Source organism: Apostichopus japonicus, chromosome 8 (assembly GCF_037975245.1).
Source record: "Apostichopus japonicus isolate 1M-3 chromosome 8, ASM3797524v1, whole genome shotgun sequence".
NCBI classification, from domain to species: Eukaryota; Metazoa; Echinodermata; class Holothuroidea; order Aspidochirotida; family Stichopodidae; genus Apostichopus; species Apostichopus japonicus.
This window is the reverse complement of record NC_092568.1, coordinates 21,662,123-21,688,661: the sequence shown is the minus strand read 5'-3', so window position 1 is coordinate 21,688,661 and position 26,539 is coordinate 21,662,123. Positions and strand designations below refer to the sequence as shown.

Genomic DNA, 26,539 nt, shown 5'->3' with positions numbered 1-26,539 from the left:
ACAGAACCAAACCGCGTTTTTGTTATTTTCTTATTTCATCATAGATCGGTGAAAGTACTCGATGTCTACCCCTCTAACTGGACCGAGAACTGGGACTGCCAATCATATTTTCCTGAAATATCATGTGATCGGATAAGGTAAAAGAAGCATTCGGTTTGTTCTATCATTATATAATTTGTCTTAATTTTCAAGACCTGGTATTATATTTCAAGCTGACGTTTACTTTTATTAGAAGATTATTCAAAATATCGACATCAACATCTTATTTAAACAGCTTACTGATCAAACGAAAAATGCTGCTATCAGTTGGTATTATTTTTTCTTTAAAAAAATCTGTGTTTCTCTTTGTTTCTCTACTAGATCTGGAGAGGTCGACATTGAATCAGTTTACTTCGTACTTGAGGAATTTACCTGTTGTCCAGGATGGACTATGCCTGACGATGTGAAGCATTGTAATAAAAGTAAGTACAAAAGCAATTATCAGGTACTTGGAGGCACACATGAATCTTTATAGGCCTATTATGTACCTTGTTTATCTAGAACTTGTATCCACAGTGGCCTTATACCCAAACAGAGTAATGGGCAGCAATTATTGCACGATGTTATATATGTTTATGGTTACGCATATATATATATATATATATATATATATATATATATATAAACGCATGATGAAATGTTCCACGTGTTGGATAGAAGTTATTGTAGAAAAGATAACGACAACATGTAATGCCTTGAAATCCAACATAATATTAAGAACAGATACAACTACACGCTACACAAATTTTCGGACACCATGGTCCTTCGTCAGGTGTAAAAAAGGTGATTGAAATCACGTCAGTCTACGCGTTAGCCCCAGACTGCCCATAGTGCTTGAACCCGGAAGTAAAGCCATATCCCCATTAAGACCATGACAGTGTGTTAAAAGCAGTCCTAACCAATTTTTTTTAGGGAATTACGAAGTTAGTTAATGTCTTTCCCTTTACAAGTATTGTTCCTACAGGTTGGACAATATGGCTTATTAAGCCAATCTACAAAGGGAAGGGTGCAATGAATGATGGTGATAATTATCGGGGAATTTCCCTTCTCAGTTGTCTTAATTGGTAAATGTTGACTTCCATTTTTAAATCATCGTATCGTCAGCTTCATTGATTGTGTAAGTCTGATTGGGAATGAGCAAGCGGGTTTTAGAAGTAATCATTCAACTTTAGATCATATTTTTGTTTTGCATACCGTCATTGACTATACCTCAGTAAATGGAAAAGGATCTATTGTGCTTTTATTGACTATGGAAAAGCAGTTGATACAATAAATAGATCTTTCTTGTGGTGTAAATTAATTGCTAGTAATATAAACGGTAAAGTATTGAATGTAATTCATGCTTTGTATGAGAATGCCGAATCGTGTGTGTTAAACAATGGTGAAACGTCATCCTGCTTTTATTGTAATATTGGGATGAGACAAGGGGTATAATTTGTCCCCACTGCTTTTTAGTACTATTCTCCATGATTTTGAAAGACATCTAAGCAATAGTTGTTACAATGGCTTAAGAATATGCTTTCCACGTCTATGAAGGATACATTAAGTTATATATATATATATATATATATATATATATATATATATATATATATATATATATATGTATATGTTGTTAACATATATATATTTTTATTTTCATATTTATATGTATATACATATATATATATATATTTAAACGGTAGAATCATCTTATAGGCAGTTTGTATCACCATTTTCAGTTCCCAGTGACTCATAAGTTTTAACTGTTATCATTTTGCTTATGGTGACCGTAGACATCTATTCATACCATACAAGTATAATATTCACTTGTTCAGCCAACCTTGACTGTAGTGTTTTATCCAAACAAATCAAAGTTGCTTCGTCATACAATGCGACAAAGCATTACTCGTGTCTATTATTCTTGAAGGGATATGTGTCGGAAAACCTACTGGAGCGCGTACTGCTTCAACCTTTGTATCCCCCCCCCTTCTCGCACCTTCATTTACAAGTAAACTTTGAAAAGTGTTAATCAAACACTCTGCACATACTTCTAAAATCTTATAAAATCTTTTGAGCAGGTAATACTGTGATAATTTAAACACACTTATATAGTTGATAAAATATTTCAGCATTTTGTAGATGGTGTTCAGTGATTTAGTATATGACATGTTGGTATATTTAACATGTAAACGTTTGTGAGATGTAACCAGTCTAGGCATATAAGTTTATGTTGAGTTGATATATCATGACCAAACCATAAAGCAAACATATCAGTAGGTCAATTTTGTGTACGATCTATGCTATTTTTTCCCCCTCCGTTTATTTAGATTGCATATAATATTTACAGTTATTCTTCAGTAACTGATACAATGATTCGCATATTTACAATTATAGTTCACCTGCACCTTGTAGTGTTCTGACAGAAAAACAAACACAACTGATAACCGGAGCCGATGACAAGCATATAATGTGGGTATAAGGATAACAAATCGTTTAAACATTACTGGAATAGACCTTGACGTGAAGCAGAAGCTTGTAACAAGTCAGAGAAGTTAACACGGTTTTTCCTAGATCTAGACAATCTCAAATTATTAAAACGTTCGATACTTATTGCAAACTTGAACTTAAAGAAAAACTCATCTTTGCTATATATTACAGACAGATTAAATGCCCTTTAGATAATCGTTTTCTGGCTTCATGAGTAAGTTATTGTTAAGGCCAGTGGATGAACCTAAACAATATGAGGTCCCCTTAGAGAAACTGATTTCGTCATGTGTAAACTTTCCTTGAAAGAATCATTCTTAACATTCCACTCATACGCAAACACAAAATTGACATCTTTAAATGGTCCAAACGTAGTGCAACTTTAGAAGCACCTCTTGATGGTACCGAACTTCAGTGAAATATTGTCTTGGTGAATTTGAAAACATGTGCACGGTATTCGATTGTGTGAACCTTAAAGATGAACGATAGTGATTTTTCACCATCGACGAAAAAATACGATTTTATTCAAGAGTATTCTAGTTGGTTTCCATTTTACACATGTGAAAATTCAAGTCAATCCAATGTTGCGAAAGGCTTAAAAAAAATTCCTAAACTCGTTGATTTTTTAAACAAAAATTGGGCTTTTCGCGAAAAGCGATATGATGATCACGTGATCTACAGTGACATGTGACGTCATTATGATGATAACAACGTGAGCTCGGCGTAGTGTACTTCAGCAGTGGGCACTTAGTGTGTGAGTTTAGTTGCAACCTACTCTATATTGGACTCGACAAACAACGTAAACCACTAGCAAAATCCAAGAAATTGCGTTGTAGGGGGATGCAACAGAACGAATGTGGACTCTACAATAAGTTTTTTTCAATTTTCCAAGCGGAAAAAGTAGTGAGAGATATCGGAAACTCTGGATACGATTTGTGAGGAGAACCAGGAAAGACTTCATCGCACCAGGAGTTTCTCATGGCAAGAATGTGAAAGTTTGTTCTGCCCACTTCACAGAAGATGATTCTCGGGCCCAATTGAAATTTGCGTGTGGCAAGGTCACTAAAGTAATAAAAGTTTGAAAGATTGATGCTTTTATGCCGCATTATATCCCGATAAATGCAACAGTAAGTGTTGGAACTGGAAGACATGTCAGACGTGAACAACCTAATGACTATGTGAGGAGAGAATCCACGTGCAAATTTCAATTGGGGCATGGACGTCGCTTAGGCAGAGTTTTTTGGGGCAGAGATGTGTTCATACCCTCCAAACCACTTTAAATGTAATACGAATAGGAAATGTGTGTATGCTCGAGCGAAACAAAACATCGTGTAAGTATTACTTACGGTAGCGCACACTGTTACTTATGTTTGCACAGTGTGAAAGTACCGTTTGCGGACCTACGTGAAGTTGGGTTAGAATACGATTCCTCCTGAAGCCCAAACCACGAGGCATGCATGTGAATAAACGCAATAGGCATTGCATGTAGTGAGAAAATTGTTCGAACTGGACTAACAACTCGATTTAGTTCAAATGAGGTTGTATTTCAAGCTAAATGAAACCTTTCTGTTGGATTTAAAGACGCACGGAACAAGGAACGTTTATGTTTTACAGTAGGCCTAGTGCATACAAGCGAATCTACTTTGTTTAGAACTTTGGATTTTCTTTCGGATGTTATACTAATCTACGTTTGAGACTATCATCACTATTGTTATTGTGCCAGTTTGACTGGTAAGTGAGCACATTCATACATCACTCTGTATAAAACCCGCCAAAAACGTGATCTTGAGATTTACGTTACTTTGGGTCAGCTTGCGAGTTACCTCTTCAGATATTGGAAAATCGTTGCGAAATCGCGGCAAATTTCGTAAAAAAAAACTTTTAAACACGTGGTGAAGAAATCAAGAAACACTATGATATTCACATGTCTTGAACATTACGCCGGAAAATAACAGTTATGCTGACACGAAATGCACGCACAGCTCCGTACTGAACAGTTCACAACAGAAAAGATCATCACAGTGACGTCATTCACTGACCTGAGGGCTGTTCAAGGTCGTTGCAGTGTTTGCAAATTCCTAAATTACGGAGGCGAAAAAACGATGTTTTAATTCCCTTTTTTATAACTTTCCGGTGTGCTATTTTGAAAATTAAAAAAATATGTTGCTTGGTAACATATAAACTACATTATATATGAAAATGAGAGATTTTTTTTCTGTCACTATCGTTCTACTTTAATCAGAGTTGGTCAAAGGTCGATTAGTTCTTCCCTCTCCAAGAAACAGAGCTGGTATCATCGGGTCCTATTAATTTGATTTTGTCTTCCAAGGTTGCGAAAGTGGATTTTATGGAGAAAAATGTCAATTTCCATGTCGGTGCTTCAACAGTCCAGATCGGACCACTTGTCAGGCCACCGATGGATCGTGTGATTGCTCACCAGGTTGGACCGGTCGTGAATGCGACCAGAGGTATGGCTCTGAATTATGCCGTGTCACGAGTCACTGATCATGTGACCAAATATGTCACAGGTGGCACAGATATCATAGATGTCACTGCAGGTGCGACATGTCACAATGATGTCACATATGCGATACGTGCAACAACTTTATATCAACAACATTATATACACTACAAACAAAGTATATGCTTTATAACATAGTATAGGCTTAGGCCTAAACTGATGGGACCGTCTGTTCTCAATAACATTTGAAAATGAACGGTCTTTTTTGGGAATGTCTTATATAGGCAGATAAAGTCATGATATTGTTCATAACTAAAAGAAACTACAAGAAAAATGTTTACCTCGGTGCGACTGTATCCTATTTCTCTCGCAACATGATACTATTAATTTCCGGTTTTTCTGTTTTTATATTTGATATTAATTTTTTTCCGCTGAAATCCTCTTTTGGCGTTCAGTTCGGGATGCGGGAATGGGAGAAGGCGGAGGGTAAATGTAACAATGCAGTTATAGAAACAGAGGGGAAATTCACCATTATAAGTTCTGCCAACTATATAAGCAAAGTGGTTAATAGTTTGGATTACACGATATGCACCACAATAAAAATCTTCACATGTAAGACCAACGTTGTTGTGTTACTTGATAATGAAGACTCATCAACCTGTTTGTTGTATAAACAGTATGAAGCATTTAAAAAACTGCTAACTTCAAATAAGCCAAACGTTTATTTGTCCTGTTTCGGATCTATAGTTTGCATTAAACACTGAAGTGTTCTCTGAGCCCCTCCTTTCACTTTCTATACCTTATACAGAAACCCAACCATCTTCAAAACTTAGAAGTAAGAAAGATTCCCCCATCACCAGAGTAAACTTACATAAAGGTTTAAATGTCATGCAGATGGGGAGGAGGGGGGGGGGGGGTGTTATAATCTTGTTTTTTCCCCTTTCATGTTCTCTCCATGTAACCATGCAATAAACATTTTTACTCACTGAAAACAATGCAATGTGATATATGTATTACCAAAAGTGTATTATTTTAGCAAAAAAAAAAAGAAGAAAAAATAGGAAAAGAAATAAAAAGAAGCCGTTGCAGAATATAATGCTTTGTGAAGAGAATAAAACAAGCAACGCAGTAAAACCAAAAGAATAATGCACATAATTGCAAGCCTCCGGATGATGTAATTCTTTGAATTGTTCACTCTATAGAAGGAATGGAATGGAAACTATACACCTCGACTGAAATAAAGTTTTTGCTTTGCATTTCGTCGAATGTGTTTCATCACAAATATCTTAATCGCATAGCAAATATATAGGCCTACTGGTTTCCATACGTTCGCTTCAACCTAGGCAGCTGCAGGGAAGCACTTTACCGAGGCATTTATAAGACTGTTCACCAGTAACAAATATCCATATAAAGGGTCCAAATTTACTATGCCCCCTTTTTCTTGCAGATGCAACCCAGGGACATTCGGTGCAGGCTGCAGCGAACGTAGTTTATTCACTTGTCAAAATGGCGGTTCTAACGATCCTGTTACTGGAGCTTGCCTTTGTCCAAGCAGGTACATTGGGCCCGCGTGTGAATTTGAAACTGATGAAGTTAACCCCGTCGAATGCGAGAGATGTCCTCAATCATGTGACACTACAGGTGAAAGATGTAGATGTAACGACGGTTTTCGAGGACGCTACTGTTCAGACATGTGTGAAGTTGGCACACGTAGTTTGTTCTGCGGAGAGGAATGCTGTTCAGGCAATGGACATTGTCCTGGAGAAGCTGAAAGTTGTCTTTGTCAAGACGGCTACAGAGGAAAACAATGTCAAAGTCAATGTGAAAATGGGAATTATGGTAGAAATTGCCAAAAGGAATGCATATGTGAATCTTGCAATCACATCACTGGTGTTTGTACGACTTGTCCATTTGGTTTTAAAGGAGATACGTAAGTTCCTTTCCGTAACAATTTTGTGTGTGTTTTGATTGACTTTAAGTCTTCTAGAAACCGTTACTGGATATTAATATGTATATATGTCATTCTCTTCTTTTTTCGGGGGGGGGGGGATGGATAAGGGTGGTTGGGGCACGTGAATGTCTCTTCCCGTTAAGAAGTAAAATTGTTTTTCCAAGTTTAAAAAACTTCATGGAACTTTGTTTTAGATAATAACGTTATTTATTACGTCCGTACGTAATAATATCACGTACGTACGTAGTAATATCACGTACGTACGTGATATTTATTACGTACGTACGCACGTACGTGGTATTTAGTACGTACGTACGTACGTGATATTTATTACAATCGTAGATACGTGATATGTATTACGTACTTGCGTGATAATTCCTACGTAATTAAGTGTCACTATACTCAGTTAAATTAAAGTTATAAAGAATGGTAGTTCATTTTCACAGTCAATTTACCCATGTGAGATATTTTTTTACTAGTTAGAACAATGTTAGCGCATGTGCATGTTGTACCTACTTTTGTACGTAACCTTATTTGCCTACGCCATCAATATATGAATATTTTCAACACCTCTAGGCAGGGCGGAACCAATAACGTAACGAAAGGATGTTAAAAAGAAAGATATTAGGTGATGGTCTTATATTTACCTATTCTAAACTATTTGCTTCACATGAACAGAAAAATGGCGCAATATTATAATGTCACAATGATAACTCTAGGGTCAGTTGATACAGAGTTACCCCAAAGAGTGTATTGATAACTGATCTTTTATTCGACATACCAAAATAAAAGTTCGATATTTGAACCACATGGCGTGACTTCAAATGCCTAATTGTTCATTTTACAAAATTGAAGTGCGCAGTTACACTCGAGACTTTTCAAATTGTTTTCGACACACTTGTATTATTTTGAACATGCCAATATTAGTTTCGACATGTCTTTATCACTTTGGACCTGCTCATATTAATTTGGACATGCTTATATTATTTTGGATATTTCGCAACATATAGCGTAACTTAAACACAAAAACGTTCACTACAAAATTGAATTAAGCAGTTGCATTCGACCCTCTTTTATTATTTTTCGACACTCTGTTTATATTTAAGACATGCTCATATATTCTTTCGACACTCTTATACTTTTTGGGACATGCTTCTTTTATTTTTGGACATACTCATATTAGTTTCGACAAGTTTATATAAATTTGGACATGTTTATATAATTGTCGACATGCTTATTTTGTCTCGGACAGTTTTGATACATATGTCATTCCGTAACTGCAGTAAATGAGTGCACAAAGAGAAATTCTAGTGAACAATATGTCACGCACGCGCATAGTCGACTTCTCGATCAAGTTTATCCAATGGATTTCTTCTCTTAAATTTCAGATGCACCATGATTTGTTCCTCTTCTGAATGGGGAGAATCTTGTAATAATACATGCCAGTGTGCGAACAACCAACCATGCGACGTTTTTAGTGGCAAATGCCCACAATCTGGTAACCTTATGCATATTCAACATTTATTTTTCTCAATCCCATTTCTTGTTTCATACAAATTCGAAAAAACAGTGACATTTCAACTGTTGCTTGATTTCCATGTACTAGACAACAAACGTAATGTTTGAGGAAACTGACAATTTGGAAAAGCCTGGTTAAGTAATCCTTTTTGTAACATTTATCGGCTATAATATGCTCGAGAATCGCTTCATATACGAAAGCTTATAATCCTTTTAATTCCTGATCAAAAAAAAAAAATCATGAAAAGTCAGAAAATAAATGTCACTGTCAATGTCAATCTCAATATAATAATATCTCGTTGTTTTGGTAAACAAATTAGAATTGGCCACTTGAGGTATATCTGCTGTGAAAAGGAAAAAATAAATAAATAAAATTATATAACTGAAATTATTTAACAAATTTATTTTGAATAGCATTATCTACACTGATATTCTAAAACTGCTGAAAGATTGTAGTTTCATCTGTTTTGGTTTTGAAAGCCTGTTTTTTTTATATAAATTTCTCTACGAATATCAATGTTTCGAAAAATCGACCTTTACTACGCCAGTATGATGATATGATGGTATGATGAATGATATCACAGGGAAGGGAATGCATTAAGCAATATGCAGTCAATACGTGACATAAGCTTCGCAATGCATCGTTAAATGTATGTCAACTTGTGCATATACTCAAGTTTTCTAGGACCTATATGCCAATTTCTCTTCTTGTTATCTAACAGGCTTCACTGGGGCTCTGGTGTCTATAATTGCTGTCATCTTTATTGCTGGTCTTCTTATTTTAATATGTGTGACTCTACGTTGCATCCTGAAGAGACGAAACACGTAAGGCTAAACTGCTTACTATTTATAACCAAAACATCTTTTAAGTTTTATGCGGTTCTGTGCACTGGCGTGCACTGGATTCCGTGAACTTGAATTACGTTTCGCAAATACATGGCATGAATCACAAACTAAACAAAGTTTCTATTTTTAATTGCAGCAAAGTTCAGAATGAAAATAATCAGACTGGTGAGTATTGCATTTTAATTTTAAGAAGATGGCTGGGGGGGGGGTGGCAAAAGGGGGAAGGGGACAAAGGGAATGGTTATTGGGTTTCACGGAAAGGACTCCAATTTTAGGAATGGAGGAATGGGACTGGAGTACAACACAGTTCTTTGTACTGCCATATAAAACTGATTGGTGGAAAGAAATGGAAATGTAAGCAATTAATTTCCCCCTGCTTTTTACTTGAAGGTAATGTTTTAAAACACGACAGAGGGCGTACTTTAGATCGCACCATCTCACTCTACCTATTTAGAAAGGGAGGTCGATGGCTTTGTCTGACTTTGTTCTGACTTTATAGTTAATGCGTTATGCAGAATGGGCAGCTTTGGTTTGGATTGGGCTTGATTCTGTATTTTATACATGCAAATCTCTGATAAAGAGCGATGTTATAATGGGCTAGATATATAGAAGGCAACGCCAACTTCTAAATTATCTTTACTTTGACCCCGTTCGTTGCCAATATGCTAAGAAGTCAAAATAATGGTTCTTTACGCTCAACGTTATAGGAGGCATTTCGCTACCACACTCAAAGGATCTTCCCTCAACGAGTATAAGAGTCATCAAATTGTCTAATTAAACTAACACCCCTCAAGGTCATGAGAGAAAAAAAAAGTCGAAAAGCACCAAAACTTGGAAGTATAGGGCAATACTTTTGTAAATTTTCAGATAGTTTTAACATTCTAAAATATCGGGCCAATACTAATCATCTTTAAATATGTGCCGAATATTTTATTACATATGAACAAAGTATGATATGTATTTCTATGCATCCATTTTTACTACATATGAACAAAGTATGATATGTATTTCTATGCATCCATTTTTACTACATATGAACAAAGTATGATATGTATTTCTATGCATCCATTTGTACTACATATGAACAAAGTATGATATGTATTTCTATGCATCCATTTTTACTACATATGAACAAAGTATGATATATATTTCTATGCATCCATTTGTACTACATATGAACAAAGTATGATATGTATTTCTATGCATCCATTTTTACTACATATGAACAAAGTATGATATGTATTTCTATGCATCCATTTTTACTACATATGAACAAAGTATGATATGTATTTCTATGCATCCATTTGTACTACATATGAACAAAGTATGATATGTATTTCTATGCATCCATTTTTACTACATATGAACAAAGTATGATATGTATTTCTATGCATCCATTTTTACTACATATGAACAAAGTATGATATATATTTCTATGCATCCATTTTCTTCAGTTGTAGAACACGACGACCATTTTACTTTGGGTGCAAGAATCGAGTCGTCTGATTGGACTGAAGACTGTGCCTATACCATTCCGCAAACACAGCATTCGCAAAATACGAAATTAAGTAACCCGTTGTATGGTTCGGCGCCCGCACAAATGCATAATGAACAAAGTATGATATATATTTCTATGCATCCATTTGTACTACATATGAACAAAGTATGATATGTATTTCTATGCATCCATTTGTACTACATATGAACAAAGTATGATATGTATTTCTATGCATCCATTTGTACTACATATGAACAAAGTATGATATGTATTTCTATGCATCCATTTGTACTACATATGAACAAAGTATGATATATATTTCTATGCATCCATTTTCTTCAGTTGTAGAACACGACGACCATTTTACTTTGGGTGCAAGAATCGAGTCGTCTGATTGGACTGAAGACTGTGCCTATACCATTCCGCAAACACAGCATTCGCAAAATACGAAATTAAGTAACCCGTTGTATGGTTCGGCGCCCGCACAAATGCCAACAGGAGATGGACCTTACACTACGTTAGGTGATCGAGACGAACCGCATGAATATTCGAACATATATTTGACACCAACATTTGATAGGTTGTCGTCCGTTCTAACAGAGAACGATGCCTATGCTCCTATCGAAAGCATAATAGCGAAATAACTTGGAAGCAAACAAAAGAGAACAAACATCAGTTGTATGGTTATGATGCTGATTATTACCTGCAGCTGGAATGAGAAGAAAAAAGAAGGACCAACTTAACCAGCAGCGTCAATGAAAACAATATGATAAAGACAGAGAATACCAAACTGCTCAGTTCTTTCCCATATTTAGATTTCTGCAAATGCAATGTGTCTTTAGTTTCGGAAAAAATGACGACTTATTAAGGATTTCTTTATTCATGAATTCGTGAAGCGGTATTCATATCAGAACGGTAACATATATATGATAAAGTAAAATATTAAACTGAATTTTATGAAGAATATATATTTTTTACTATTAACAAAAAAAAAACATTCAAAACAGAAGGTACTAGGAGACGTTAGGAAATATGTTCAATTTTGGGAGCTTTTTGTAAATATTATTGTTTATCAAAACGGGGCGTTTTCTTCTTCTTTGATCGGTGAGTTGATGTGACTTTTCATTAACAATGAAGATTAAGTTAATTTAGTGGTAATGTTTTTTATGTTAATTGAGCTGGATGATATAAGTGATTACAATAGTGATGTAATGCTTTTTCTCGCATGGCGTTTTCAGAGAACAAGAGACGGTTCAAAACAAGAAACTGTAGTGTTCATCAAATTGTCTGCTGCAAGAATAGGGGACTTCCAAAAATATTATACAAACATGGTTAAGAACTTAATACCTGTTATTCCAACTAAGAACATAAGTAAATGAGACATCAAATACCACCATAAGTAAGAGAACGAAACCTGGTGTATAAAAGTAGAGAGGTATATGAAAGCCACCTACACTGCAGGAAACAAATTAAGTTACAATTAACATGTTATGGTAATGGCTTTCTAGTAACTACTTTGGGATTGGTCTTCATTTTACACGTTGTTGAGCTTTATAAAAACACCGTTACCAGTGCCAATATTATTAATGACATGGCCTCTTCTATATATACGTACACAACTGGAAGCATATACGTATATTTATTACCCCTTCCAACACACATGTACTTGTCTTCAGTTGCATGCATGAGATTGGTTTAATAACTTTTGACTGTTTCGTCTCCAGCGTCTCACAAGACATCTCATTATAAGACGTACATAAACCATTAATACTTTGATCGATTTGTCATGGAAACACCATTTAAATATTTATGTAATCATTCACGTCCGAAATATTTACTGGTATTTTCTGGTATCACGTGAGGTACGCATTGCATTATTTAACTTGGAAGTTTACAACCGATCAAGAAAGGTTCCTCTGTATTGTTTTACTTCTTTATTAAAGACTGTGTACAATGTCCAAGTCATTAGCTACTAATGAATTATTTCTTACCATTCAACCATCAGCTCATAAGTCATAACTAGTTATTCATCGTGAATTATTTTTTTAGTGATGTGACAATAAACGTGATGACAAATCTGTTCACATATACCCTTGAATGGTTATGATGAATCATATGATATAAGTCAAAATAGCAAAAATGTTTTGGTTCAACACGTCATTTATTAATTTGGGAACGCCTGCATTATGGCAAAGAACAAGACAACGTATGGTTGAAAGTTTCACACGAGGAGAATAATTAAAAACATTAAAATAGGAACAATTTCTTCTCAATTCTATTATGTTATTGCTGAAACTATAAAGCTAAATACATATTTATATAAATATATTAATATATGTATCATATATATCATATATATAATATATATAAATAATAAATTAATAGCCTAATGCATGCAGAAACATTCTTTGAAGCAATAAAAGGATTATACTTTCCTCATGACTTAGGGTTAATCCTCTTTGGTCTGCGGCGGGCTACCGACAGAAAGTGACATAACTTTGATTGATGGTTTGATAGAGACTCATAAAATGATTGTGGTACATATCTACACATGCCTTATAGGCTATGATCTGGGCTGGCACCAGTGACTTTTGGCATGTCACAATTACATTTGTACATGCAGTCATAACTTGAGTCGCCACTGATGTTAATTATATGCAATCAATGCGGATCATTTGCCTGGACTATTCGCGACCATTGTCGTAAAGACTGTCAACCAAAGTCTGGCGAACTGCTATTGCTTTCTTTTTCAAGTTTATGTTAGCTCTGAGCAAAAACGTGGGCTCATGAACAAACTAGTCATGACCAGGGCGGTAGGAGCCGGTTTTCGGAAGCTTACTGCACCCCTAGTCATGACACTGAATGCGAATCCGTCACCCCTTAACCCTCAATTTCCTAGTTCTCCCCTTTACAAATGAATTAGATGAGGAACGGTACCACAGTAAACACTCCACATAGGGCATATATATGTTGAGCCTCTGAAAATAGTTTCTCTTTCTCTGTTCAAACAAGTACATGTACTCGATCCACTACGAACATCCCAAGGCAGATCCAGAGTTGAAATAACGTTTTACCATGTATGCTTTCGCCATTCAGACGTAGTTATAAACAGGAAAGTTATCTGGTTTATCAAATAATTTGAAACATTTAGTTACTTTCTTTCGCTCATTTGGTTTAGCGCTTACTTTTCTTGCAAATCTTATTGAACCCAGCCCTAGGCTACAGTAGTTTAACGTCAGACCACAGTACGTCGCTGTAGTATGCCTAGGCTAGCCTCAGCCTCATATTGGGCAACCAATTTAGAAAGTGACATTGACACTGTTACAAGCTAATTGCGTATATTATATTTTTTTTTCATTTTTTTATTCAAAACACACGAATATTGTCGTTATATAGTGATTAACTGCAGGCGACGAAGTAGTTATTTGATCATCAACAGTTATTTTTATGGAAAACCTGCCAGGCAAAGGCTTCTGAAGTTAGAACCGAACTGAGGCTAGCCATACCTTAGCCTAGGACTAGTAGAAGGTTAGGTTTTACAGGTAACAAACTGCTTATCCACTAAAGAGCCTGTGTAAAAGTAAGTGGGCAAGACTTTTCGATCCTAGCAGAATCCAATATCCTATAATTTTTTAGCCCTGAAGCAGATCCTGCTAGGATTGAAATGTCAGGCCTAAGTAACACAACTAGTAACAGTTTGTCTAAGCAACCCAGGCAAGGCAAAGTTCCGATAGATTCTACATTAGACGGGTAGTAAACCGCGCCTAGGCTATTGCACAATGTGAATATTGCTACAAAGTTTACACACATTTAAACTATAGAACATTAAGAATAAATAAACACATGATAAGTTGTGTAAAAAGATTTGTCATTATAAAAATGGTGTGAATTCTGTACATGTAAAAAGTATAAGCCTTGGTTTCCTGCTTGTCAGCAAATATTGGGCTGCTCCCGTAAGCATGTACAGTAATGATTATATTTGAACATGTTTCAGAGCTGAGATGGTAAGTAATTTTTTTCTTTTCTTACTGTGTGACTTTGAAGAACTTTGCCTGAATGGGCAAATTGAAGTTGTCAGAGGTTCATGTTGGCTTCGTCTGCAATGATACAGTTCCTGGCATGCAAAATGATTTTGTAATCACAAAATTTATTGCTTTTCAAACTTGAAGTTTGTTTCTACGTAGCTTACACAAAAAAGAAACCGTATTTTCGTCTGCCCTTGTATCACACAGCCTGTTTTAGTCTCAAATCAGTGATCCGTATATACTAGAATCCGATATGACACGTATCCTATATTATAGAAATTGTTCGTTAGGTGCCTGTTAAACCTTTCATGATATATGTGACATACAATTGCTATAGTCATGGTATAGCTCTATTTCAATGAATATACACCCGTCACACTTCACACTACTTTACTTCTGTAAGGATCATTGTGTTAGTTTTCAGAGAACCCAACTCCGTTTATTTAAGAATTCATTGTAACATCTATGCCATTTTGCCTATATATTAATCGGAAACCATTATATATAGACTTGACTCGCTGTGAAAAAATAGACAACTTTGAAATTCTTAAAGCACTGCAGTTTTGCTTGCGGCTTTATGTGCATATGGCCCATATCACGATATAATAACAGTCATTTATCAACTACCAAACTACCCACCGGAAGTGAGGCTCTGTATATACACGCTTATACCCTCGTATTAAGTGGACGTGATGTCTCTGCTGCTTCTAATTGGTTCCAACCGTATCCCCTCTTTGCTAATTTTGTGTTTCTTAAATATTAATCCGTCAAGTGGTCTACAGAAAGGAGAAGAGAACGTTTGCTCCAAGTTGAGGTAAGCCTATTTTTTTTTAACTTCCTTATTGCCCCCGTCAGTAGTTACTTACATCACACGGAACCATATAATATGCAAATTATGTGCTCCTCCTCACGTCCTTTTAGCTAACCTCATTTGAAAAACATATTCTCAAAGAACGACTGGACTATAGGCCTCCTATCATTCTTGTCGATTTTGTTCTATACACGGTGTATCGGAATTATCAAATGACGCTTGGCTTGTAAAGGCCAACCTAAAAGTTCTATCATGGGTGACTTTCTTAAAAACAATATAACTACACATAACTATAACTACAGAACAGAGTATATATGGAGCATTTGTTCATAAGTAAGAGCATATTTATTACCCCGGGAGGGGGGGGGGAGTTTGATGTTTCGCCTAATATTGGAGGGGAGGGAGCGGGAAGGGGGGAGGGTGTCACTGCAACTGAGAGATAAATAAACTGTATCATTTTGTGATATGTACCAGAGTGAGCGACTACCTAACATATAATAACTACTACGCAACGGAATTAGTAAATTGACACGTCTATCAACCGTACATGCTTAATGTTACCATGGAGTCTGTTTATAGCTCCATGATGTTACATAGAGGGTAATAATGGGCCAAAAGGAGGGAGGTTAGGGTATAGCAGTTCCAATTAGGTTGGAAACCATTGATCTAAATGAACACACGTACCATTATCTACGAGTAATTTGAATTTGGAGGTGGCAATAAGGCGGGAGGATGTAGGCTGAGGAGTTACTGTGTATCGGCAATTAAATTATTTTTAAAACAGGGAAGTTGAGGGAACGGAAAACTTATAGACGACACGTGTATTATCTGCTAATTTATTGCTATTCAAATCAAATCAAAAGTCAAATTTGACCTTAATTAAAAAAAAAAAAAACACCGCGAAATCAACTCACTACCAGATCAAAACAAAATTACGAACGCAAAATGTTAAACAAATAATATAACCCTAAATTATGCCTTGTAATTGAGAAAGGTTTACTACAGCATTAGCTTTAAACATATACATGGAATTATCAATTAATCGTTATTATATATGTTCAAAATAAGAAGAAAAACTACAGCATTTCGTAGTCACTATCAAAGCATGCCTGTATATAGTCTTTGAGACAAGTCGTTGTTCAGGTCAAGTTTGGGAATAACTTGGAGAGATTGAAATTTGCATAAAATTGATTTTGTCAACTTTTATCCTTTCGTGTATTCAGCAGTCTCTCTACGATTATCTTTGAGTGGGGAGGGGCAGGGGGTGTGGGGGCATATTGTTGACCTTTTACTTATCAATACGGCCTCTTGTAAAACCAAAGCATCCTCGAAATGTCCACGTACCCGTTGTACCCGTATCCCAGATTACTCTGACAGTGGTACTCGGTATTCGAAACCATAAGTACTCACAGGTAGTCCGTAGTCAGACAGAACCAAACCTCGTTTTTTATCTTTCTTTTTTATCATAGATCGGTGAAAGTACTCGATGTGTACCCCTCTAACTGGACCGAGGACTGGGACTGCCAGTCATATTTTCCTGAAATCTCATGTGATCGGATAAGGTAAAAGAAGCATTCGGTGTGTTCTATCATTACATAATTTATATTTATTTTCAAAACCTAGTATTATATTTCAAGCTGACGTTTACTTTTATTAGAAAATTTTTCAAAATATCAACATCAACTTCTTATTTAAATAAATTACTGATCAAATGAAAAATGCTGCTATCATGTGTTTCTCTTTGTTTCTCTACTAGATCTGGAGAAGTCGACATTGAATCAGTTTACTTCGTACTTGAGGAATTTACCTGTTGTCCAGGATGGACTATGCCTGACGATGGGAAGCATTGTAATAAAAGTAAGTACAAAAAGCAATTATCAGGTACTTGGAGGCACACATGAATATTTATAGGCCTTTTATGTACCTTGTCTATCTAGAACTTGTATCCCCAGTGGCCTTATAACCAAAACAGAGTAATGGGCAGCAATTACCGCACGATGTTATATATGTTTATGGTTACGCATATATTCAAGTTTCAAGTTTATTTTCCACTTTCCATATATATAAACAGTAACAGAGTCAGTGATTAATTTACTCACATTATGATGAAATAACAATAAACAAAGTACAAAATATTCTATAATGGAAGTGGAGGAACCAGAAGTAAGTAGAAACTTTTCGAGTCTGGACCCTTTACAAACAAAAAGAAATTTTCAAAAATCACATAAGTACAGAGAGAGTAAAGAGATAAGGAAAAACAGAGAAAAAATATAAAGAGGAATCGAAGACAGGGAAAAGCAAATCCATACAAAGAGAAAATGTAACAAGTCATCGTGGGTGGTTTGTACTATTATTTAAAAGATAAGGCTTGAGTTTTATTTTAAATGAGTTAACAGTATTTGAGTTTTGTATATCTTGATCAAGTGAGTTCCAGCAACGTACACTAGTACTTCGTACTTGGGTTTGACTGCAGATAGTTCTAGAATATATTTGACTTAAAGAGTGTTTATAAGTAGTGTTAAAGGTATGATACTCTGAGTTACTACAATATAAATTATTGAAAGCTACTGGGAGTGTACCTTTGTGAAATTTATATAAAAAAAATCCCAAGTTGATATTGATATAGGTCAAAGAGAGTAAGAATTTTAAGCTCTTTAAATAGAGGTGCAGTATATCACCTAAAATGTGTATTACAAATATTACGAATGACACGTTTTTGTAGTCTATATAAACTTTCAAGTGTTGTTCTGTGAGTACATCCCCACAGAAGGAGACTAAAGTTCAAATGAGGGAGTACAAGTGTGTTATACAATGTTACGAGTGCACTCCGGGGATAAAATGGTTTTAGTCTATTTATGATGCCATCATAGATGTTGACATTTTATTACAGATATCATGAACGTGTTCTGTCCAATTTAAATTTTCATCAATTGTTATTCCTAGAAAATTCGTATGAGGTGATGCTTTTATCTGTTGTATGGCATCTAGTACAACCATTATATTACTCGTGTCATGAATTTTATTGTCAATATATACATATATATATATATTAATATATAGAGTAGGTTGGCGTCTATCTTGGCGCAGAGTGCTCTATGTCCATTGGACAGAGCGTAATATATGTTGATACTATATGTTGATACTGGAGCATAACTTGAAGCTACCAGTTGTCTGAAGATCGCTATAACGCGTGAAACTCCGAGTAACAACTACTAGTGTTCCACTAGTCTCTTCTAGTATCAACATATATTAATATATATATATATATATATATATATATATATATATATATATATATATATATATATAAACGGTAGAAACATCTTATAGGTAGTTTGTATCACCATTTTCAGCTCCCAGTGACTCATAAGATTTAACTGTTATCATTTTGCTTATGGTGACCGTAGACATATATTCATACCATACAAGTATAATATTCACCTGTTCAACCAACCTTGACTGTAGTGTTTTATCCAAACAAATCAAAGTTTCTTCGTCATAAAACACGACAAAGCATTACTCGTGTCTATTATTCTTGAAGGGATGTGTGTCGGAAAAACTATACAGTGATTTAGTATATGACATGTTGGTATATTTAACGTGTAAACGTTTGTGGGATGTAACCAGCCTAAGCAATGTAAGCATAGAAGTTTATGTTGAGTTGATCATGACCAAATCAAAAAGGATCAGTAGGTCAATTTTGTGTAGGATCTATGCTATTTTTTCCTTTTTCCCCTCCGTTTATTCAGATTGCATATAATATTTACAGTGATTCTAAAGTAACAGAAACAAGGATTCGCATATTTACAATTATAGTTCACCTACACCTTGCAGTGTTCTGATAGAAAAACAAACACAACAAATAACCGGAGCCGATGACAAGCATATAATGTAGGTATAAGGATAACAAATCGTTTAAACATTACTGGAATAGACCTTGACGTGAAGCAGAAGCTTGTAACAAGTCAGAGAAGTTAACACGGTTTTTCCTAGATCTAGACAATCTCAAATTATTAAAACGTTCGATACTAATTGCAAACTTAAACTTAAAGAAAAACTCATCGGTGCTTTTTATTACAGGCAGATTAAATGCCCTGTAGATTATCGTTTTCTGGCTTCATGAGTAAGTTATTGTTAAGACATTGTTAAGGCCAGTGGATCAACCTAAACAATATAAGGTCCCCTTAGAGAAACTGATCTTGTCATTTGTAAACTTTCCTTTAGAGAATCATTCATAACATTCCACTCATACGTAAACACAAAATTGTCATCTTTAAATGGTCCAAACGTAGTGCAACTTTAGAAGCACCTCTTGATGGTACCGAACTTCAGTGAAATACTGTCTTGGTGAATTTGAAAACATGTGCACGGTATTCGATTGTGTGAACCTTAATCAGAGTGGGTCAAAGGTCGATATGTTCTTCACGCTCGGTACCTATTAATTTTATTTTGTCTTCCAAGGTTGCGAAAGTGGATTTTATGGAGAAAAATGTCAATTTCCATGTCGGTGCTTCAACAGTCCAGATCGGACCACTTGTAAGGCCACCGATGGATCGTGTGATTGCTCACCAGGTTGGACCGGTCGTGAATGCGACCAGAGGTATGGTTCTGAATTATGCCGTGTCACGAGTCACTGATCATGTGACCAAATATGTCACAGGTGGCACAGATATCATAGATGTCACTGCAGGTGCGACATGTCACAATGATGTCACATATGCGATACGTGCAAATAACGTTCATGTCGCAATTACATTCTATACACTACAAACAAAGTATATGCTTTATAAGATAGTATAGGCCTAGGCCTAAACTGATGGGACTGTCTGTTCTCAATAACATTTGAAAATGAACGTTCTATTTTGGGGATGTCATATATAGGCAGATAACAGTCATGATGTTGTACATAACTAAAAGAAACTACAAGTAAAATGTTTACCTCGGTGCGACTGTATCCTATTTCTCTCGCAACATGATACTATTAATTTCCAGGTTTTCTGTTTTTATATTTTATATTAACTTTGTTTCCGCTGAAATCCTCTTTTGGCGCTCAGTTCGGGATGCGGGAATGGGAGAAGGGAGAGGGTAAATGTAACAATGCAGTTATAGAAAACAGGGAAAAACACAATTATAAGTTCTGCCAAGTTTATAAGCAAAGTGGTTAATAGTTTGGATTACACGATATGCATCACAATATAAATCTTCACATTTAAGACCAACGTTGTTGTGTTTCTTGATAATGAAGATTCATCAACCTGTTTGTTGTATACACAGTATGAAGCATTTAGAAAAACTGCTAACTTCAAATAAGCCAAACATGTATTTGTTCTGTTTCGGATCTATAGTTTGCATTAAACACCGAAGTTTTCTCTGAGCCCCTACTTTTACTTTCTATACCTTATATAGAAACCCAACCATCTTCAAAACTTTAAGTAAGAGAGATTCCCCTCATCACCAGAGTAAACTTACATAAATGTTTAATGGTCATGCAGATGGGGAGGGGGGGGGGGGTTCTAATCTTGGTTTTCCCCTTTCATGTTCTCTTCATGTAACCATGCAATAAACATTTTTACTCACTGAAAACAATGCAATGTGATATATGTATTACCAAAAGTGTTTTATTTTAGCCAAAAAAAAAGAAGAAAAAATAGGAAAAGAAATAAAAAGAAGCCGTTGCAGAATATAATGCTTTGTAAAGAGAATGAAACAAGCAACGCAGTAAAACCAAAAGAATAATGCACATAATTGCAAGCATCCGAATGATGTAATTCTTAGACTTGTTCACTTTATAGAAGGAATGGAATGGAAACTGTACACCTCGATTGAAATAAAGTTTTTGCTTAGCATTTCGTCGAATGTGTTTCATTACAAATATCTTAATCGCATAGCAAATATCTTAGGCCTACTGGTTTCCATACGTTCGCTTCAACCTAGGCAGCTGAGAAGCACTTAACCGAGGCATTTATAAGATTGTTCACCAGTAACAAATATCCATTTAAAGAGTCCAAATTTACTATGCCCCCTTTTCCTTGCAGATGCAACCCAGGGACATTCGGTGCAGGCTGCAGCGAACGTAGTTTATTCACTTGTCAAAATGGCGGTTCTAACGATCCTGTTACTGGAGCTTGCCTTTGTCTAAGCAGGTACATTGGGCCCGCGTGTGAATTTGACACTAATGACGTTAACCCCATCGAATGCGAGAGATGTCCTCAAACATGTGACAAAGTAGCAGACAACTGTAGATGTAACGACGGTTATCGAGGTCGCTACTGTTCAGACATGTGTGAAGTTGGCACACGTGGTTTGTTCTGCGGAGAGAAATGCTGTTCAGGCAATGGACATTGTCTTGGAGAAGCTGAAAGTTGTCTTTGCCAAGACGGCTACACCGGAGAACAATGTCAAAGTCAATGTGAAAACGGGAATTATGATAGAAATTGCCAAAAGGAATGCCTATGTGAATCTTGCAATCACATCACCGGTGTTTGTTCGACCTGTCCATCTGGTTTTAAGGGAGATACGTAAGTTCCTTACCGTAACAATTTTGTGTGTGTTTTTTGATTGGCTGTAAGTTTTCTTGAAACTGTTACTGGATGTTAATATGTATATCATTCTCTTTTCTTCTTAGGGTGGGGGGGGGGGGTGAGGTCAGGGTGGTTGGGGCACGTGAATGTTTGTCTTCCTGTTTAAAAGTAAAATTGTTTTGCCAAGTTTAAGAAACTTTACGGTACTGTGTTTTAGATGATAACGTTATTTATTACGTCCGTACGTCATAATATCACGTACGTACGTAGTAATATCACGTACGTACGTGATATTTATTACGTACGTACGTGGTATTTATTACGTACGTACGTGATATTTATTACGTATACGTGATATGTATTACGTACGTGCGTGATAATTCCTACGTAATTAAGTGTCACTATTCTTCGTTAAATTAAAGTTACACAGAATGGTAGTTCATTTTCACAGTCAACTTACCCATGTGTTATATTTTATTACCTGTTAAAACAATGTTAGCGCATGTGCATGTTGTACCTACTTTTGTACGTAACCTTATTTGCCTACGCCATGATCAATATATGAATATTTCAACACCTCTAGGTTGGGCGGAACCACTCACGTTACGAAAGGATGTTAAAAAGAAAGATATTAGGTGGTGGTCTTACATATTCTGAACTATTTGCTTCACACGAACAGAAAAATTGTTCAATATTATAATGTCACAATGATACCTCTACGGTGTCAGTTAATACAGAGTAACTCCAAAGAATGTATTGATAACTGATTTTTTACCGAGATACCAATATAAAAGTTCGATATTTGGACCACATGGCGTGACTTCAAATGCCTAATTGTTCATTTTACAACTTTGAAGTGCGCAGTTACACTCGAGACTTTTCTAATTGTTTTCGACACACTTGTATTATTTTGAACATGCTCATATTACTTTCGACATGTCCTAAACATCAAAATTTTCACTACAAAATTGAATTTAGCAGACATGCTCATATAATCTTTCGACACTCTTATATTTTTTGGGACATGCTTCTTTTATTTTTGGACATACTCATATTAGTTTTGACATGTTTATATAAATTTGGACATGTTTATATAATTGTCGACATGCTTATTTTGTCTCGGACAGTTTTGATACATATGTCATTCCGTAACTGCAGTAAATGAGTACACAAAGATAAATATTCTAGTGAACAATTTGTCACGCACGCGCATAGTCGATTTTTTCGATCAAGTCTATCCAATAGATTTATTCTCTTAAATTGCAGATGCACCATGATTTGTTCCTCTTCTGAATGGGGAGAATCTTGTAATAATACATGCCAGTGTGCGAACAACCAACCATGCGACGTTTTTAGTGGCAAATGCCCACAATCTGGTAACCTTATGCATATTCCACATTTATGCTTCCCAATCCCATTTCTTGTTTGATACAAATCTGATACAGACAGTGACATTTCAACTGTTGCTTGATTTTCATGTAATAGACAACAAAAGTAATGTTTTAGGAAACTGACAAGCCTGGTTAAGTAATCCTTTTTATAATATTTATCGGCTATAATATGCTTGGGAATCGCTTCATATACGAACGCTTATAATCCTTTTAATTCCTGACCAAAACAAAAAATCAGGAAAAGTAAGTACTAAATAAAAGTCTGACGCAATCTCAATATAAAAATATCTACTTGTTTTCTGTATACAAATTAGAATTGGCCACTTAAGGTATATCTGCTGTTGAAAGGAAAAATAAATTAATAAAATGATTTAACTGAAATTAATTAACAAAATTATTTTGAATAGCATAATCTACACTGATATTCTAAAACTGCTAAAAGATTGTAGTTTCGATGTTTCATCTGTTTATGTTTCTAAAGCCTGTTTTTTTTTATTTATAAATTTCTCTACGAATATCAATGTTTCGAAAAATCAACCTTTACTACGCCAGTATGATGATATGATGGTATGATGAATGATATCACAGGGAAGGGAATGCATTAAGCAATATGCAGTCAATACGTGACATTAGCTTCGCAATGTATCGTTAAATGTATGTCAACTTGTGCATATACTCAAGTTTTCTAGGACCTATGCCAATATCTCTTCTTGTTATCTAACAGGCTTCGCTGTGGCTCTGGTGTCTATAATTGCTGTCATCTTTATTGCTGGTCTCCTTATTTTATTATGTGTGACTCTACGTTGCATCCTGAAGAGACGAAACATGTAAGACTAAATTGCTTACTATTTATAACCAAAACATCTTTCAGTTGTATGCGGTTCTGTGCACTGGCGTGCACTGGATTCCGTGAACTTGAATTACGTTTCGCAATTACATGGCATGAATCACAAACTAAACATAGTTTCTATTTTAAATTGCAGGAAAGTTCAGAACGAAAATAATCAGACTGGTGAGTATTGCATTTTAGTTTTAAGAAGGTGGCTGAGAGGGGGGGGGGGGGGTTGTGACAAATGGGGAGGGGACAAAGGGATTGGTTTTTGGGTCTGACGGAAAGGACTCCAAGTTTAGAGATCGGTGAATAGGATAAGAGTACAGCATAGTTTAACTTATTGGGTTTTCTTCATCTTTTTGCCGAAAAAGAGTGGAGGTAGGAAGAAATGGAAAAAAGGCTGAGTCGGGTGGGGAAGAAAGGGGGGGGGGGTGGGGTTGGTTAAGGAGAGGACACGTTATGATAACAGAGCGAGCATATGAACAAAGTGTTATATATATTTATGTGCATCCATTTCTACATATGCAACAAGTATGATATGTATTTCTATGCATCCATTTTTACTACATATGAACAAAGTGTGATATGTATTTCTATGCATCCATTTGTACTACATATGAACAAAGTATGATGTGTATTTCTATGCATCCATTTTTACTACATATGAACAAAGTATGATATATATTTCTATGCATCCATTTTCTTCAGATGTAGAAAACGACGTCGATTTTACTTTGGGTGCAAGAAGCGAGTCGTCTCAAGTAGCCGGTTTAACCTTGCCACAACTCGGAAGAACTTCGGCTGATTTGACTGACGACGGTGCCTATGCCATTCCGCGTACACAACATTCGCAAAATGGTGATAGAGACGAACCGTATGAATATTCGGACATATATTTGACACCAAGGTTAGATAGGTTGTCATCCGTTCTAACAGAGAACGATACCTGTGCTCCTATCGAAAGCATAATAGTAAATAACTTGGAAACAAACAAAGAGAATAGACATCAGTTGTATAGCTATGATGCTGAATATTACCTGCAGCCGTGGAATGAGAAGAAAAAAGAAGGACCAACTTAACCAGCAGCGTCAATGAAAACAATATGATAAAGACAGAGAATATCAAACTGCTCAGTTCTTTCTCCGATTTAGATTTCTGTGGATGCAATGTTCCTCCAATTTCGGAAAAGATGACGACTTATTAAGGATTTCTTTATTCATGAATTCGTGAAGCGGTATTAATATCAGAACGGTAACATATATATGATAAAGTAAAATATTAAACTGAATTTTATGAAGAATATATATTTTTTTACTAATAACAAAACATTCAAAACAGAAGGTACTAGGGGACGTGAGGAAATGTGTTCAATTTTGGAAGCTTTTTGTAAATATTACTGTTTATCAAAACGGGGCGTTTTCTTCTTCTTTGATCGGTGAGTTGATGTGACTTTTCATTTTTTTTACTAATAACAAAACAAAACATTCAAAGCAGAAGGTACTAGGGGACGTTAGGAAATATGTTCAATTTTGGAAGCTTTTTGTAAATATTATTGTTTATCAAAACGTGGCGTTTTCTTCTTCTTTGATCGGTGAGTTGATGTGACTTTTCATTTTTTTTACTAATAACAAAACAAAACATTCAAAGCAGAAGGTACTAGGGGACGTTTGGAAATATGTTCAATTTTGGAAGCTTTTTGTAAATATTCTTGTTTATCAAAACGTGGCGTTTCTTCTTCTTTGATCGGTGAGTTGATGTGACTTTTCATTAACAATGAAGATTTATTTTAGTGCGAATGTTTTTTATGTTTATTGAGCTGGATGATGTAAGTGATTACAATAGTGATGTAATGCTTTTTCTCGCATGGCGTTTTCAGAGAACCGGAGATGGTTCTTCAAACAAGAAACTGTAGTGTTCATTAAATTGTCTGCTGCAAGAATAAGAGACTTCCAAAAATATTATACAAACATGGTTAAGAACTTAACACGTGTTATTCCAAGTAAGAACATAAGTAAATGAGACATCAAATACCACCATAAGTAAGCAAACGAAACCTGTATAAGAGGTATATGAAAGCCATCTACACTGCAGGAAATAAATTAAGTAACAATTAACATGTTACAGTAATGGCTTTCTAGTAACTACATACATACATACTTTGGGATTGGTCTTCATTTTAC

The 26,539-nt window shown here is 35.5% G+C and overlaps 2 protein-coding genes across 2 annotated transcripts in view; both read left to right on the top strand.

The window, feature by feature from the left end:
- LOC139970532 (uncharacterized) overlaps window positions 1–13,041 on the top strand; it is a 35,256-nt gene extending 22,215 nt beyond the window's left edge. Inside the window, exons 13-21 of the mRNA XM_071976311.1 lie at window positions 45–137; window positions 361–461; window positions 4,835–4,973; window positions 6,414–6,896; window positions 8,306–8,415; window positions 9,158–9,260; window positions 9,418–9,446; window positions 10,736–10,897; window positions 11,122–13,041. Of these exons, the coding sequence (XP_071832412.1) occupies window positions 45–137; window positions 361–461; window positions 4,835–4,973; window positions 6,414–6,896; window positions 8,306–8,415; window positions 9,158–9,260; window positions 9,418–9,446; window positions 10,736–10,897; window positions 11,122–11,423 (1,522 nt within the window). The 3' untranslated portion in view covers window positions 11,424–13,041. The remainder of the gene's footprint in view (window positions 1–44; window positions 138–360; window positions 462–4,834; window positions 4,974–6,413; window positions 6,897–8,305; window positions 8,416–9,157; window positions 9,261–9,417; window positions 9,447–10,735; window positions 10,898–11,121) is intronic.
- Window positions 13,042–13,902: 861 nt separating this feature from the next.
- Window positions 13,903–25,685, top strand: LOC139971040 (uncharacterized). Its single transcript, XM_071977196.1, has 9 exons — window positions 13,903–15,618; window positions 17,085–17,177; window positions 17,372–17,472; window positions 20,077–20,215; window positions 21,651–22,133; window positions 23,403–23,512; window positions 24,252–24,354; window positions 24,511–24,539; window positions 25,068–25,685. Exons 1-9 carry the CDS (start codon window positions 15,497–15,499, stop codon window positions 25,436–25,438), a joined length of 1,551 nt encoding a protein of 516 aa, XP_071833297.1. The 5' UTR covers window positions 13,903–15,496; the 3' UTR covers window positions 25,439–25,685.
- The last annotated feature ends 854 nt before the right edge of the window (window positions 25,686–26,539 follow it).